This window comes from Asparagus officinalis, chromosome 9 (genome assembly GCF_001876935.1).
Source record: "Asparagus officinalis chromosome 9, Aspof.V1, whole genome shotgun sequence".
NCBI classification, from domain to species: domain Eukaryota; kingdom Viridiplantae; phylum Streptophyta; class Magnoliopsida; order Asparagales; family Asparagaceae; genus Asparagus; species Asparagus officinalis.
The window spans coordinates 59,362,520-59,378,909 of NC_033802.1; the positions used below are offsets into that span (position 1 = coordinate 59,362,520).

The window sequence follows — 16,390 nt, forward strand, 5'->3', positions numbered from 1 at the left end:
GCGGGTCGGATTGAAGTGACCCGCGCGCCGGCGGGTTGGATTCAAGTGACCCGCGATTCTCGATCTTTTCGGCCGCCGTTTTGGATTTTGGCCTCCAAGTTTGATGCAGTCTTGGTTGTTTCTTAGCTATGTCCTTCTTCTGCATCTTTTGTGTTTTTTGCACAAGAATTCGCGTGCGCGCAAGCGCGCGACGCTTTTGAATTCGCTCCTCCAGAGTTGAACGAATCTTTTTGATTTGGATCCATTCATTTGCTATTGGTTTGGAGGGGAGGACATCTGTCCGCTGTTGGGGTGTTTGGCGTTGCCTAATTTTTAGATCCGCCTCGTAACGGATCCTGTCAATTGACTCCAAGGCTCTAGCGAGTTGGCGCGCACAACGTTGGCGCTGTCTTTGACGAGCTCTCTTCGATAAAGTGGGCGCGTCTTCTGTACTCAACTCCTTGATTGAGGAGGAGTTCAGATCTGCAGATCCGGACTCATTGGAGGCCGGAAGGGCGTTGCAAGGTTCAGCTACCGCAACAACGGGGGCGTTGATCTTCCTTCGCTTGCGAGAGGCGGAGGATCTGGAGGAGGAGGACGACAGATATTCCTCGAACTTCAGTTGGTCGAACTCGTACTCGATCACTTCTTCAACCGGGATGCAGATCCAAGGTTGCGACACGACAGCTCCAGCAGCGAAGCTGTTGGCTCCCACTGTGGTCGCCAGTTTGTTTCCGTAAAGATTACAACTTTCTTTAAAATAAACACAAGATCCGTTTATCAGATCTTGCTTGCGTGGGATCTTTACCTGTGCCGGGGTTTATCCGTGGACCGCCTTTGATCTGGATCCGGTTGATGAAAAATTCAGCAGAGCTTCGTCTTCACCGAGGAAGTATTTGATTTGAAGCGCTGAGATCGACCAAGCGAAATCAGGGCTCTTCTCGAGATTAAGACCAAGCCTAATCTCAAGGGACGGACGGGAACGGACGTCGGATCTCTCGAACTCTCCTTCTTTATGCCGAAGAACTCGCCAAGATCTGTCAACCCTCGCTGAAATTCGTGCTCCTTTGACTCCACAATCCGGCAGCACCTCCTCGTCTTGATAATCAATCGCCCCTGAAAAATGGAGGCCTTTGACTCATATTTATAGGCCTCGAATGCGGTTATTTGGATGAGAACAAGTGATTTGGCTCTATCTTCAGTTGACAACAGCCTAACCACATTTGTAGATGATATCAAGTCAGTTGGCTTTGTCCGACCCGCGCCGCCGCGGGTCGGACTTGGCCGACCCGCGTGGGCGCGGGTCGGTTTGGTCCGTCTCGCGCGGCGCGCTGAGTTTCGCTGATTTCTTGTGTTTTTTACGACTTTTCCGATCTTCCAGGACTTATAGTTTCTCCCATTTTGTTTACTCATCCATCGTGTTGACTTGTATGCTCCACGCGAGTTGATTAATGTACGTTGATTAACGCCATCGTGAACTGACTGACGCGCGCACTGATTGACATGCATGAGCTGAATGATGCGTGCGTGTTAACTGACTGTTGGGTGCGTTTGTACGCTTTGAGTTGATTAACGCATGCGGTCCACTTGGTGTTTTCCATTGCGGTGGTTCGTTATCGTGTCATCAACAGTTTGCCGATTCGCTTCATGCGCTTGTCGGCGTTGGATAATCCTCTTTGATTCGGATAACGGCGTTCATCACCTTCTCTTCGTCTTGAGCTGTGTGCGGGCACCCATAGGCATTTTTAGACGCCTACAAATTGTACAAAGAGAGAAATCGATAGGTTCCATGTTTTGTCAAAAATTATTTTTGGGCAGGAATGTCAACTACTCAGCGAAGTGAAAGCATGAATGTTTTTTTGATGGATATGTCAATTAAAAAAAATGTCTGAAACAGTTTGTTGAGCAGTATGAAAATGCATTATGAAGCAAGGCGGAAAAGGAGATGCGGGCCGATGCAGAGTTATTTTCAAAAGTAAAAGCTATTGCAACAGCTTATGAAATTGAGAGTCAAATTCAGGGAGTCTACACTTTAGCAAAGTTTGAAGAGTTTCAAGCTGGATTCACGGGAAAGATATATTGTAAAATTATAAACTATCACGAGGGAGCAGGGGTGCTTGAGTATATCATTCGGGAGGCTTTTTGGTTGGAGGGCGGCAAATGGATTCCTAAATGTGTCAGTTGTTTGTGTTTAAAGGTATAGTATGCAGGCATGCCCTTACCATTCTTATCCGTCATGAAGTCAGCTTTCTTCCAGAAAAGCACATTCTAAGAAGGTGGAGAAAGGATGTGAGGCGAGCTCACTCGAAGATGAAAGTCAAATTTAATACTTGGGTTGTCACACCTGAACAATTACGCTATCGCGAGTTATGTCTTGCATTTAGCGAGGTTCCTGATCTTGCTGTCCAAAACAACCATGAAAAGGAGGGTGTTAAAAAATGGATAATACCAAATTTAGAGAACTAAAACAATTTGAATCAAGTCAGAAAGGAAAAGTAGTACCGAAGAATCATGATTTTGTGGAAGAAGAAAAAGAACATGAAAAGGAGGAAAATGAAAACATATTGGATCCTCTCTCTCAGACTCGGAAAGGTCGGCCTAGGCAAAACATAATTAAGCCAACAAGTAGGCGAAGAAAGAAGAAAATTGATCATAATGCTAATGTGCCAGTCAACAATCCATCACAATCTCAAGAGGGTGTTTTTTCCTACACACAAGATAGCATGGTTTCAAATGCATGCTTATATGCTACAACCAAATATAGTGCATCCATGGGGAATGTATTGGCTGGCACAACAATTAACGAATGAATGTATGCAGTTGATAAGACATAGTCCAATATATTATATCAACATCTTTATTTTCTATGTTATAATAGGATTTAATCACCACAGCTACACCCTTATATCTATATGATGTATTACAGCCTCAATTTCTAATGCCTAGAGATCTACATGCGATGAGGTTGACACCTATGAATGGATTGCATCAAACCTATGGTGATCAGAGAAACATGATGTGATGCCTTAATAGTGAGTTTAGTGTTTATTTTTTTGAAAAGATTATATATTTCCTTAGTTTCTTAGTATTCCTTCTAACAAATTCTCAAATTTTAACTAAGAAAGATTAAAACTAAAATTTACATGCCACAACTGAGAAAGCTCATGTTACCACTGAAATTTACTGAACTGTTTAATTGAACTATTACAACTGAGTGGCTTTGTCATATATTTTATATCATGCATTTCGATTGTTTAGCTATGTAGAAATTCAGGAATTGGTACATTGAAAATTCTCCATAAGTTCTGAAAAATTTATTCTTTGTTCTCTAAAAATTTATATTATGTTCAGACGCCTACATTCCTAGTAGGCGATATTTGGGTATCATGCAACGCAGACTGACGGCTTTGTGCAAGATTAATTCCATAGGGTCTTCTTCAACTTTTGTGCAGACCGACGACTTTGTTTCATCCAGACAGAATAGGAGCAGAATATATAGGAATGGAACATCTCTTTTGAAGCCACCTTTGTGTATGTAATCTTTGACATTCCTGGTGTTGTAAGTGATGTCCAAATCCCAACTATGAACTTGACTGGTACTTGTATCTTGACCCCAGTCCATGGTGCTGTGAGCTCCTAGTTCCTGCAAAGTTCAACAAGGCTCATATTGAGTTCCATCTTCTAATGTCTATCCAAATAGCAGTTCACACTTTGAATCACTCTTGCATAATAAAATCCCTGATAATTCAGTGTCATCACATCTTTCACGGAAATCAATAAGGACAAATTCTTTATTCCCAGATACAGAAACTCAGTAGTATTCTAACCATTGATTCCTTTTGGTCAATAAGGACAAATTCTTTATTCCCAGATACAGAAACTCAGTAGTATTCTAACCATTGATTCCTTTTGGTGCAGCTCTTTGTGATAATCCGTGTCAGATACAGAAACTCAGTAGTATTCTAACCATTGATTCCTTTTGGTGCAGCTCTTTGTGATAATCCGTGTACTGGTCAATTAAAATGCTTTGTAATTAGCAACCTTCGAATTAAAATTTAAGTGTCAATAGTATAGTGCAGAGTAAGCTCACAAGGTAATTGACATAAATGACTTGATTTACCCTCTTCAAAGTTCAAACAGAACCAATAAAAGGCGACTTTTTAAATATGCATCAAGAAAGGAAACCATTAGGATTAACAGCTGGGATGTAATCTAAGAATTCTTTTTTACTTCATTCTGCCTTTAGAGCATTATTGTTATATACTTAACGGACTCAAACAGCCGCTCCTTCATGGGACATATACCATCCACTTATGAAATACGAATTTAAAATTTAGAATTCCAAACAAATATTCAGATACCATAACAACAAATATCCAAAGTAATACGGATTTAGAATTCCAAACACGCACATAATAATAAATATCCGAAGTAACAAATTATCACCTAATTTTTTCGTTACAATTCCATAGAACAAAGATTTTCATAGAACATAGTTGAGTTAGAAAAATATTACAAGGTCCAAACTAGAAACATACCCTTACTTGGATATTATTACAAGAAAGATAGACATCATGAAACCAACAAAAATTCCAAGTAGAAAGCCATTTTCCTGGATATGTTTCTTCCAAATTCCATTTTCTTCCCCATGTATTCTTGATCTCAATTTCTCATTTTCAATTGAAAGCTCTTCATACTTGCGAATAAATATATTCATTGAGTCGCGAGCATAACTTGGTACTTCGCCATGATCTAACCAAGTCCAACAATTACAAGCGTTTGTAGCACAAATTTTCCAAATCGACGACATGGATGCCCCGGAGTGTAAGAAGTCTTCATTTGCACTGGACTCCCACAATAGCAATTAGAAATCTCGTATGGAGGTGGATGATTCCACATGCAACATATAGCCTCCTATCAAAGAACCTTACCCGTTTAGAAGAGGATGATTGTTGATGTTGATGACATGATTCTGCGGGAAATAATCATAGTTAGAATGTAACTCACCATAATTAACACCCACTGTAATATTCTGCAAGGAGATAAATAAAAAAAAAAAAAAATCAAAATTGTGTTAAGAGATTATACAAAAGTGTATTTCTTCTTTAAAAAAAAAATTTCACGGCTGAAGATTTATTTGAGCTCACTTCAAATATAATATTATGCAATAATATTTATCCATATTAATTTTTATAATAAAAATTGTAGCTCAAAAAAATTTACGGCCTCTACACATGATCATAAATATTCCAACAAATGAATCAGAAATTTGTAAAAATCTAAAGTATCAATATGCAATCCCTAGAAATTAGATGAGAATTCTTCCAAAAAAAATCTCAACATTAAAAACCCTAATTAATAATTTATTCATAAAATTGAATTAGAAATTTGCAAAAATCTAAAGCATCAACATGCATTCCTTAGAAATTAGATGAGAAATCTACAAAAAAAATCCTAATTTGAAAGATTAAAGTTTGAGAAATTTGCCAAAACCTAGATCTGTTGGGGAGAGGACTACGGCGAACTCGAGCGAGGGGCTGACTTCGGCGACGGGCGGAGACTCCGGTGGTCCTTCTCACTTGAGTTCGGGTGCGCTTCCGGCGGTGGTTGCCCGAGTCGCAGGGGAGATGAGAAATTAATTTGAAGCGAGGAGAGAGAATAGGGCAGAGGAATTGGTCATGAGTATAGATGGGAAATTAATTTGAAGTGAGGAGAGATAATAGGATGGAGGAATTGGTCACGAGTGTTTTTTCACAGAATTGAGATCAAAATTAATTTGCTGACGTGACTGGATCCACATAGGACGCTCGATGCCCCTACGCGATGCCCTGCGTGCCAATAGCATTGTTGATATGCTATATAGTCATAGCTAGTATTTCAACACTTGCAATGCTGTACACTTAAAAAAAGTTTCCATAAAGGAAAATGAATGAAGAGTGATGCATGCTTGTCAATCTGAAAATAGTGAAAGGCTGTATATGCGAGTATATAACAAAAGGAGAGAGAGAGAGAGAGAGAGAGAGAGAGAGAGAGAGAGAGAGAGAGAGAGAGAGAGAGAGAGAAGAGAGAGAGAGAGAGAGAGAGAGAGAGAGAGAGATTTTGGTGAACACAAATTTGACCAATTCCATACTCTCAGAGAGAGAGAGAGAGAGAGAGAGAGAGAGAGAGAGAGAGAGAGAGATTTTGGTGAACACAAATTTGACCAATTCCATACTCTCAGAGAGTATATGCATTATCGAGAATTATTTATTTGGGTAACATGTTGTGTTTTTAAATGCCTCATAATTTTCTTTGTTCCTGGCTTGGATTGAGGTTGCATTGGCTGTTATATTATTTTACATTGTTCCAGTACCTGATATGGATGGATCATTTGAACTTCTTCTTTTCAAATGTAATCACGTATATCTGATCACTTATCATATCATACTACTTTTAAAAGCACGAGTTCAGGGAAATATTTACTTCCAAAATTAGGTGTAATAATTTCATTCATTGGGTAGAGCGAGCAATGTATTTGTACTGGACAAACATTTTCTTGCAAAAAAGCAATTCTACTCCTGCAAACATTAATTTGAGCTAAAAGGCTTTGTCATTGCTATTGTAGATTCTTCTCTTGTTCGATATAATTCTTTACTTATCAAAGTTTCTTGTTTTTCCGTGGCTTCCCTTTTTTTTGTGTTCGCTTTTCCAGTGTTTGGTGAAACATCTTTCTTCGATCTTTCATTTTTTTAATCGATGAATTATCACTGAGCTATTTAACTGGCTCAAATGGGTCTAAGTTCATAAAGCGCACAGCATGAGTTTGGGCAATATTCTCTAAACTCCTCATGTATAGCGAAACTGAATTCCTTATCCTACAACTCATTCCTGATAAAAACTCGCTAAGGTTCAGTGAATATCTGATACAATTTTATACTGTCAATTGAGTCCATAAGATTGTCATCATGTCATGCCTCATGCTCATCAAAGTACATGCATTTATCTCAGAGTCCCCCCTCTCAAAGCGGTCAGATATTCGACAACAACTGCTATGTTCCATATGACTGGTGCACGAGATATTGGTCATTCCTGCAAAATGAAAGGCTTTATATATTATCAACTAAATCGTCTCAGAATGGCTACTTCATATTCCAGATAAAAATCCCACGCACAACAAAGTCATATCGCCTGCAATTTTATTTGCATTTCCCTCAGTATCATTTTCATGTCGTAAACATACAGGAAGAAGGGGATCGAAGAACTCCAAAATGCCTTCTATTTGAAGAAAACCAGCGAAATTGAATTGGTCATGTTCTTCTGATGCTTGTTACCTTTCGGTCATGGTTTCCGGTTAATCACCTAGAAAGTTTACGATCTAACGTCGTTCTCCATGGGTGTGCATTTGACTGCCGCAGAATAATTCAGTAGCTTAACCATATATCCCTTCTCTCTGAAATGCACTGCTGAGCATAGCGTGACACTGGATTCACAAGTGAATATGCTGAGGTATGCATCTCCTAAGATTTATTGCCCCCTTGAGCTCCAGCACATCTTAATTTTCTCTTGAACAATTTTCTCACCATGGCCAACCCTGCAAGTTCGTCTACACTCTCTGGCCTGATTGCTGGCGCGATAGGCCGTACATGATTCTGAAGCACAAGAAGCGAGCTCTGCTGCTGAAGAATTCGGTATCTTCTACGCCCAATAAAAAGTCGTGTATTTGTTCTTGATTTTACTTAAAGACAGCAAATGGAATTTGATTGATTGAATTGACAGCAAATGGAATTTGATTGAATTTATTCTTCTGCCATCCTTTGCTGAAAATTTATCTTTGCCTATGTATCGATGAGGATAAAAGTACTATGAGAGCCATGAAGCTTGCACAAAACAATGTTCATTTTCTCATTGCTGCTGTCCGCGCTCGGATCAATAATGCAAGCATGTCGACTTGGAGCGGTTATAACAGATGTAATCGTACACGCACGAGCTCAATCAACATTCTTCCTTTGTCGAAGCAATGCGGATCTAAATTCTCAATCCTCACATGATCATTTACACAAATAATGGTATCGACGATGGGTTTATGTGCAAAGAATGCTTTAACGATATATCATAGAAATGCATTAGCAACTCTTATCGATAATAATCGCCGAATAGGATTTGTATGAGAAATGCATCGTTATAGAAATTCATAGTAATTGTTAATAAGTAGTAAAAAAAAGTAGTGTAGAGCTTGATATAAGCAAGAATAGTGATGGGTCCCACATTTTTTTTTGGGGGAGGTATTTGTAATTTCTCATTTCACTCCCTACTTAACCCAACCCCACAAGTAACCTGCCTTACCTTAACCTGACCTCAATGAGTGGGACCCACACTAGACATTTATTAGAACAATTTTTCAAAACAGTCCCATTTAGAGTTTTTTTTCAAAATCGACCGGTTTTTTTTATTTATCAAAACCGACCCGATTTTGTGATTAACCGGCTAATCACCTTCCTAAATAGTCGGGGTTGGCAACCCCGACTATTTAGGACCTTAATTTTTAGTGTTTAAGGCCTCTAATTAGGGTTTAATACCCTTCTAAGTAGTCGGGGTTGGCAACCCCGACTATTTAGGATGGTGATTAGGCTGCTAATCACAAAATCGGGTCGGTTTTGATAAATAAAAAAAACCGGTCGATTTTGAAAAATAAAACTCTAAAGGGGTCTGTTTTGAAAAATATTTATTAACCAGCAAAAAAGCCATTCACATGCGCTGCCCTATGATTTATTCTTCATTCACCAAAATGCTAATTAATAATAAATTACAAAAGTAACACCTTATTTATTTATTCCATTTATTGCTGAATTTTTTACTTAATAAAATAAAATAAAATAAATAACATGTTAAAAATACTAATATTAGAAAAAAAAAAAGCAAACCAGAGCTTTGGTTAGGAAGTAACCCTAGTTAGAGGTATCAAAAGCATGAAAAATAAAAAAGAAAAAGAAAAAGGTGAGGGTCAAGAAAAATCATATATATACAATAATAAATCAAAAGACTAACAAAATCGTTTTGTATTTGGGTATTTGGGGATTTTCTTTTTGTTGAGCTCTGAGGTTTGACTATTGGTGAGCTAGGGTTTCCCCTGTTCTTTTAAGATTTGGGTGGGAAAATAATGGAGATTCAAATTCCTTCAAATTCGCGAATTTTCTCGACTGTTCTTTTAAGATTTGGGTGGGAAAATAATGGAGATTCAAATTCCTTCAAATTCGCGAATTTTCTCGAGATGGGTAATTTCTCTTTCTCTTCAATAATTCCTTCAAATTCGCGAATTTTCTCGAGATGGGTAATTTCTCTTTCTCTTCAATTTTGATTCAGCTACTATTTGCATCTGATTTCATTTCATTCCGTGATCTCTAGCTGGAGATCGAATGATTTAGGGTTTCTTGAAGCTCAGATCAAAATTTTGTTGTGTATTTGAAATAGGCTGCAATTTGTGCAGATTGGATGCCTTTGATGTTAAATTGAGCTTATCTGAGCTTCAAATTCTAGGGTTTTGGCAATTTGTGCAGATTGGATGCCTTTGATGTTAAATTGAGCTTATCTGAGCTTCAAATTCTAGGGTTTTGGCTGCTGAATTTTGAATTTTAATCAATAGGTTAAATTGAGCTTATCTGAGCTTCAAATTCTAGGGTTTTGGCTGCTGAATTTTGAATTTTAATCAATAGAGGACTTTGTGAGGGAATTATGGTGATCTTCTTTCAACAGCTTTTCTGTCTTCTTTCCATTATGGTTGCTTTCCTGATGAAATTCTCTACTTTTTTAGTTCCTTCAGTTTTTTTAAATAAAGCTTATGGCTGTGAATTATCTTATGTGTTTCCTTCTCTCATAGTTAGGATCACTAGATATGAATTGTCGTGGGATTTAATAAGAAAATTGTCTGTATATCTTCATATACATATTTATAGTTGCATATCTTGGTTGAGTAGACAATCATAAGGTTTAAACACTTATATTGATGCGTATGGCTTTTGTTTTCTGTGAATTATTGTTGACTATACTAAGTAGTTCATCATTTGACTCTTTTTGTTTGTAAAATTAGGTTGTTTGAGGCTCTGTTTGAACCGTTTTTTACTGGAGACTGTTTAGTGCAAGTACTAGAAGGTAAAGCCGAGCTCTGATCAGTCTTTTGTGGTGGATTTTTTTCAAGCACAAAGTCAGTAAATGGAATGTAATAGGGATGAGGCCCTCAGGGCGAGGGAAATTGCCGAAAAGAAGTTCACCACTAAAGATATTGCGGGTGCCAAGAAGTTTGCTTTAAAAGCCCAAAATCTCTTTCCAGCTCTCGAGGGTATTAATCAGATGATATCGACTCTAGATGTTTATCAGGCTGCCGAATCTAAGATTAACGGTGAGAGTGATTTGTATGCAATACTTAGTCTTAACTCTTTAGCAGACGAAGAAACTGTGAAGAAACAGTACAGGAAGTTAGCTCTTCAGCTTCACCCAGACAAAAATAAGTCGATAGGTGCAGAGGGTGCTTTCCATCTAGTTTCAGAGGCTTGGAGTGTGCTCTCTGATAAAAACCGGAAATTAATTTATGACCAGAAAAGAAATGTGAAAGGATCACAAACGAAAGTCTCTCATCCCAAGGGCAAAAATGGCTTCTACAATTTCGCGAATAATTCAACCTCCAATAAAAGGTCACAAAAGAGTTCAACTGCTTCGGCTCAGTCCAATACTTTTTGGACATCGTGTAACCGATGCAAGATGCAATACGAGTACCTCAGGGTATATCTCAATCACAACCTCCTTTGCCCTAATTGCCACGAAGCATTCTTGGCAGTTGAAACTGGGTTCCCATCTAACGGAGCAGGTTCAAATTTTTCGTGGACAACTCCTCAACAGAATCAGAAGAAATCTAACAGAAAAAATCCTCACGGGTCCTCGGCAAATCTTGATTTGCATAATAACCCGAACTTCCAGTGGAGTGCATTCTCTAGAACGGCTGGGGCTGCGAGTGAAACAGCGCCGTCATCTGTAGCTGCACAAGCAGCTAGTGTTGTTCACCAAACATATGAGAAAGTGAAAAGGGAGCGAGAAGAAGCACAGGCAGCGGCTAGAAGAGAGGAGGTTCTTCGTAGAAAGAAATTGAGTCCGAAGAGGAGCATCAGTAGCTCGGGGTATTATAATTTTGGTGCTAGTGATAATGTAGCTAAGGTTGATAGGCCGGCAAAGAGAGGGAGAAGCATCACTGAAGAGATTTCTGAGGGCTGGAAAACTGCGAATTTTGATGCTGGTAAGATGAGAATGTCTTCTAGAGTGAGCAGCTTGAGCAGGGAGATTGATAAAAGGAATTTATTAATGCAGAAGGCTAAGGTAGAGATAAATAAGAAGTTAGAAGTGTGGAATTCAGTGGCAGCAGAAAAATTGGCCGAAAAGTCACAGACAAGGCAAAAACAAAAACAAAAGGGCAGGAGTAATGTAAAAATAGTATCTAAACCTGATGGGGGCATTTCATTTATGAAGGAGCCCACTGATAACAGCAATATCGATTCAAGTGAGGTAGCGAAGAAATCTGTGACAATTGTTGTTCCTGACCCAGAATTTCACGATTTTGACAAGGATCGCTTAGAAAAATCTTTTGAAGGAGAGCAGGTATGGGCTACATATGACAATGAAGACGGCATGCCACGATTCTATGCCCTGATTCAGAAAGTTCTCTCTCTCAGGCCTTTTAAGCTTCGCATCAGTTTTTTAAATTCAAAGAGTAATAGTGAATTGGGGCCAATGAAATGGGTTGCCTCTGGATTTGCCAAGACTTGTGGGGATTTTAGAGTGGGAAGATATGAAGTCAGTAATACAGTAAATATCTTTTCTCACAGGGTTAGGTTTGAGAAAGGTCCCCGTGGGATTGTAAAAATTTTACCGAGGAAAGGTGATACTTGGGCTCTTTACAAAAATTGGTCACCAGAGTGGAACGAGCTGACACCAGACAACGTGATTTACAAATATGACATAGTTGAAGTTGTTGATGATTATAATGAGGAGAAAGGGGTGCTTGTTACTCCTCTAGTTAAGGTTGCAGGTTTCAGAGCAGTTTTCCATAGACACACGGATCCCACTGAAATCAAAAGGATCCCGAGAGAAGAGATGTTTCGATTTTCACATCAGGTGCCTTCGTATTTGCTTACGGGAGATGAAGCAAATAATGCTCCAAAAGGATGCTGTGAGCTTGATCCTGCTGCTATCCCGTCAGATTTTCTTCAGGTAATTGCGGAATTTGAGGAGGCTCTGGAGACTGCTGAGTGACTTTAGGAAATTTGGTTGACCTTTTTGTTGTATTAATTCACATCGGGACACATTTCAACGATTTAAGGTGTAGAGCATCTTCACATATTCTGCTGATGACTTGGGCTTCTTTAACCTCAATTTTCCATCAATACGAAGATAGCATTTAGCATTACATTCGTCCTGGATGGTACCTGCAGCCTATACAATTTGGACCAAGAAGATACCAATATGGTTTATGTATTCTTTCCCCTTGTGTTCATATTCTGTGCTACATTATTCTGTGAGGTAGTTCAATATATTCTCACATATGTTCTTTAGCTTCTTGGTTTGTTGTGGGGTTAAAAAAATGAAATCAGAAGCACACTGCAAAATATGGCCAAGTAGATTCATTATTGTTTCGATATTGTAATGTTCATATGGTTTTCCTCAAAACTATTGATACCATTCTGTAACATTAGTGAATGACACGAGGGGAGGTTTCTGGATAAAATCTTAAAGTGAAACGAGATTTTCTGATAACCCCTAACATATAACATAAGGGGGGTTTACTACTATTTTGAAAGTTATGGGGAGGCCTACTCATCATTGTATGGAGGATTTTTTTTTTGGTGGGGGGGTGTGTGGGGGGGGGGGGTGGTGGTTTGGGGGCGGGTTCTGTCTATCTAGTTTCATTTCCTCCTGGTGTACGTGTACTGATTTTGAAAGAAACTTCTTCATATACATTGTCATGAATGATTTTGCATGATTTATTTTCATTACCAGACAATATGATCACTACCTCTTAGTCTACCACAAATAAACTGCTTTTTTGGGGAGATGATAATAGATTCCAAATCTTTTTTAAATTTGACATCTTCATATCTTTATTGCAATAACCAGATTTTGGGGCAAATAGTCAGTCGGCGTTTGATGTTATAAATCATAATAGTTTTAAATGTTACAACTCATAATAGTTTTAAATGTTACAACTCATAATAGTTTTTACTTTCTCTTGGCTAATTTCAATTAGTTTAGCTCAATGAGTCTGTCCAAGTCCTTCACACAATTTTCATACTTGACGTCCCTTGGTTCTCAAAGATGACAGTTACTAACTTAATAGGCATTAGTAGTATTTGCATTATGTTGACATCTCTACAGTTTTTTTTTTACTTTCACTGTTTATTTTATGAACAAAGCTTTGATGCATAGGAAAGTCAAAGTTAGTTTTTATATCATATATGCGTTTATACTTTTTTATATCATATATGCGTATATTTTGTCGTAACAGTTTGTGTAGTTTTCATACTTATGACTGACTGTGCTTATTTGATCTCCTGTATTTCCTTTTTTCCATTGTGCTTATTTGGGAAAAGAAACTGGCAAAGGCCCTCAAATTCACCTTATTAGAGTAGTTCTGAAAGAAAATCCAAGGTCCTCTACAGATTGAGGTTAAGAAGAGATAATGATGTGGAATTTTATGTAAATAGATTTTACACGCACGTACAGATATTGCATATCAAGCTTATCCTCAGTCAGGGAGTCCAATACGTTCTTAAGTCCAAATCAAAGGAAAATAGCCGCAAGCCTGAAGGACAAATATATTCTGCTCACTGTTAATCTTTCTGATTATGCTACTGTTTTTCTTCAGTGGTGCAAGCTGCAACTATTCATCTCGATTTCATAGTTTTGGTATGTGCTTTCTTTGCACAGTGCAGATCCTTTGTGTATTGAATCAGTAAAAGTACTGCGTAAGATATAATTTTGTTGCTTACTTTATTTGTTAAAATTAATGTTCTAAAATCATGCACCTTCAATCTTGCAATTGTAATCTTGGTTTAGTATTTTGTTAGCAGGTTGGTGCTTTTTTAGCTGGTCCATGCAAAAATCAAGTTCATGGTCCACCTAACTGTTGAGAAATGCAAAGTTTTTATGGTGAATGGTCACGCGATCTGGTTGTTAAAAACCCATTTTTGTTATTTCAAACGGCATGAGTATTGTACGATGATGGGAATGTCTATTTACTTGTAATGATCTTCATTTTTTTCTTTATTCATATTCATTTTATGCAATTGTTAGCATTACATCTGCATTGATACTGTGAACAATGCTCACCATGCTCCCCATGCCCATTGCCCATGCCCATTGTCCATGCTCTCTTGTCAATGTTCATGCTCACCCATGCTCTCTTGTCCCCTCTTATTTGCATGTAAATAGAAGGGAGGAAGAGAGGAGAAAGGGTGGAGGAAGAAAAGAAAGAGCGGGAGTTAAAAGAGATTTTTAAGAGAGAAAATTCAGAGAGAGAGAGAGAGTGTGCTTGTGAGTTGTACAAGTGGAAGTCGGTATTATCCTCATAGTGAAATCCCCCCTTACCCCCTCCCGTGAACGTAGATAAGTTTGCTGAACCACGTAAATCTCGTGTCTGTATTGTCTTAACTGTGTGTTTGTCATTGCTTGTAAGTACCCTAGACAATTCAGTCCTAGAACTGATGAGAGGAAGAGTATATTTTACTTTGTTGAGATATTTTACTTTCTATTCTTGTTTTCTTTGAGAAACGAGAATATAGAGGTTAGCTTGTGCTTTTGTGACAACAAAAGTCAATGCTTTCTCTCGGGTGATATCGTTTCCGCGACGTGAGGGTGTTGACTCTACGCCCAACAATTGGTATCAGAGCCCTTAATCAGATTGGTGATGGTAGAACTTCCGATTTGAGGTGGTGCTTGATTATTGTGTGGTAAAACGCAAGGTATTTGTTGAAATTTCTGAGAGAAGCAATTTTATTAATACAAGCAAAAAATAACGTCTACAAGTAAAAAAGTTAAAGTCGGAAAGTACGAGATTGAAAAATTCAATGGGAAGAATAATTTTTTCTATTGGAGGATGCAAATGAAAAATCCGTTGATTTCGCAGAAATTGCATAAAGCTTTGGCGGGAAAAGAGAAGAAGCACAATGATATGTCTGATGAGGATGGGAGGAGCTGGATATGGAAGCACGTGCGTCGATTATCCTTTGCCTTGAAAGGGATGTAGCTTTCTTGGTAGATAGAGAGGAAACGGCTACGGGCGCGTGGTTGAAGTTGGAAAGCACCTTCATAACGAAGAGTCTAATGAACCGGATCTATTTAAAATCCAAATTGTATACTTGCAAGATGGAGGAGGGCTTATCAATCCGGGAGTACATCAACAAGTTTGATAGGATCTTATCGGATTTGAAAGACATTGAGGTGACAATGGAAGACGAGGATCAGACACTTCTACTACTTCTATCTCTGACGAAGTCTTATGAGAATTTGGTTCAAACACTGATGCTTGTGGCTGATAGTTTGTCGATGGATGAGACTAGAACGACGCTTCTAGCGGATGATCTTTGAAAAATTACAACTAGTGATATGACCACTGGTGGTAACAAAGAACAAACGCATGGGTTTTTTTACCAGAGGAAGGGGCAATGAGGAAGGAAAAGACAAGGGAGGAAAGTCTAAATCAAAATCAAGACCTCTTGCGGAAAGACCGTGTTTCAAATGCGGTGAGCTAGGGCATTTCAAAGTCAATTATCCTAACAAGAGATTAGGTGGGAAGAAGAACAACAAGACTGAAAAATGAGAAGATAAGGAAGAGGCGAGCTACGCTTCATGGGAAGGGAGCGATAAGGAATGCTATGTCATCACGGGTGGCGAGGATACCTCCGAGAAGTGGATACTTGATTCTGGTTGTTCTTACCACATGTGTCCAAATAGGAAGTTGTTTACTACCTATAGGAGCATTGATGGTGAAACCGTATTAATGGGGAACAACCATGCTTGTAAAACGGTGGGCCTAGGTGATATTAAGATCAAGATGCATGATGGAGCGCCTTGACGGATGTAAGGCACATTCCCGACTTGCGGAAGAATCTTATCTCAGTTGGTGCTTTGGACTCCGAGGGTTGCAAGATTGTAACAGAGAACAGAGTGAAGAGGGTTGTTCAGGGTTCCTTAGTAGCGATGAAGGGCATTTGTCACAGTAACCTATATACTCTCTTGGATATGACGATGACGGGAGATGCAACTGTTGGAACTGATGGAAGTGGTGGAGACCTATGTGAGCATACACGGTTATGTCATAGGTGGCTTGGGCACATGTCAGAGAAGGGTCTAGATCTGCTCGGTAAGGATGGCTTGTTGAAGAATCTGAAGAAGC

At 38.7% G+C, this 16,390-nt stretch overlaps 1 protein-coding gene across 3 annotated transcripts; it reads left to right on the forward strand.

The window, feature by feature from the left end:
* On the forward strand, nt 9,153-12,722 carry LOC109824056. 3 transcript variants are annotated; one of them, XM_020390577.1, is made up of 2 exons: nt 9,153-9,230; nt 10,043-12,722. In XM_020390577.1, exon 2 carries the CDS (start codon nt 10,165-10,167, stop codon nt 12,250-12,252), a length of 2,088 nt encoding a protein of 695 aa, XP_020246166.1. In that variant the 5' UTR covers nt 9,153-9,230; nt 10,043-10,164; the 3' UTR covers nt 12,253-12,722. The 3 variants fall into 3 exon arrangements, with proteins under 3 accessions (XP_020246166.1, XP_020246167.1, XP_020246168.1); XM_020390578.1 differs by lacking the exon at nt 9,153-9,230 and adding an exon at nt 9,247-9,286; XM_020390579.1 differs by lacking the exon at nt 9,153-9,230 and adding an exon at nt 9,599-9,690.

Bases quoted from the DNA above. Each gene is read 5' to 3' on its own strand.
- LOC109824056 (XM_020390577.1), top strand. From the start codon at position 10,165: ATGGAATGTAATAGGGATGAGGCCCTCAGGGCGAGGGAAATTGCCGAA.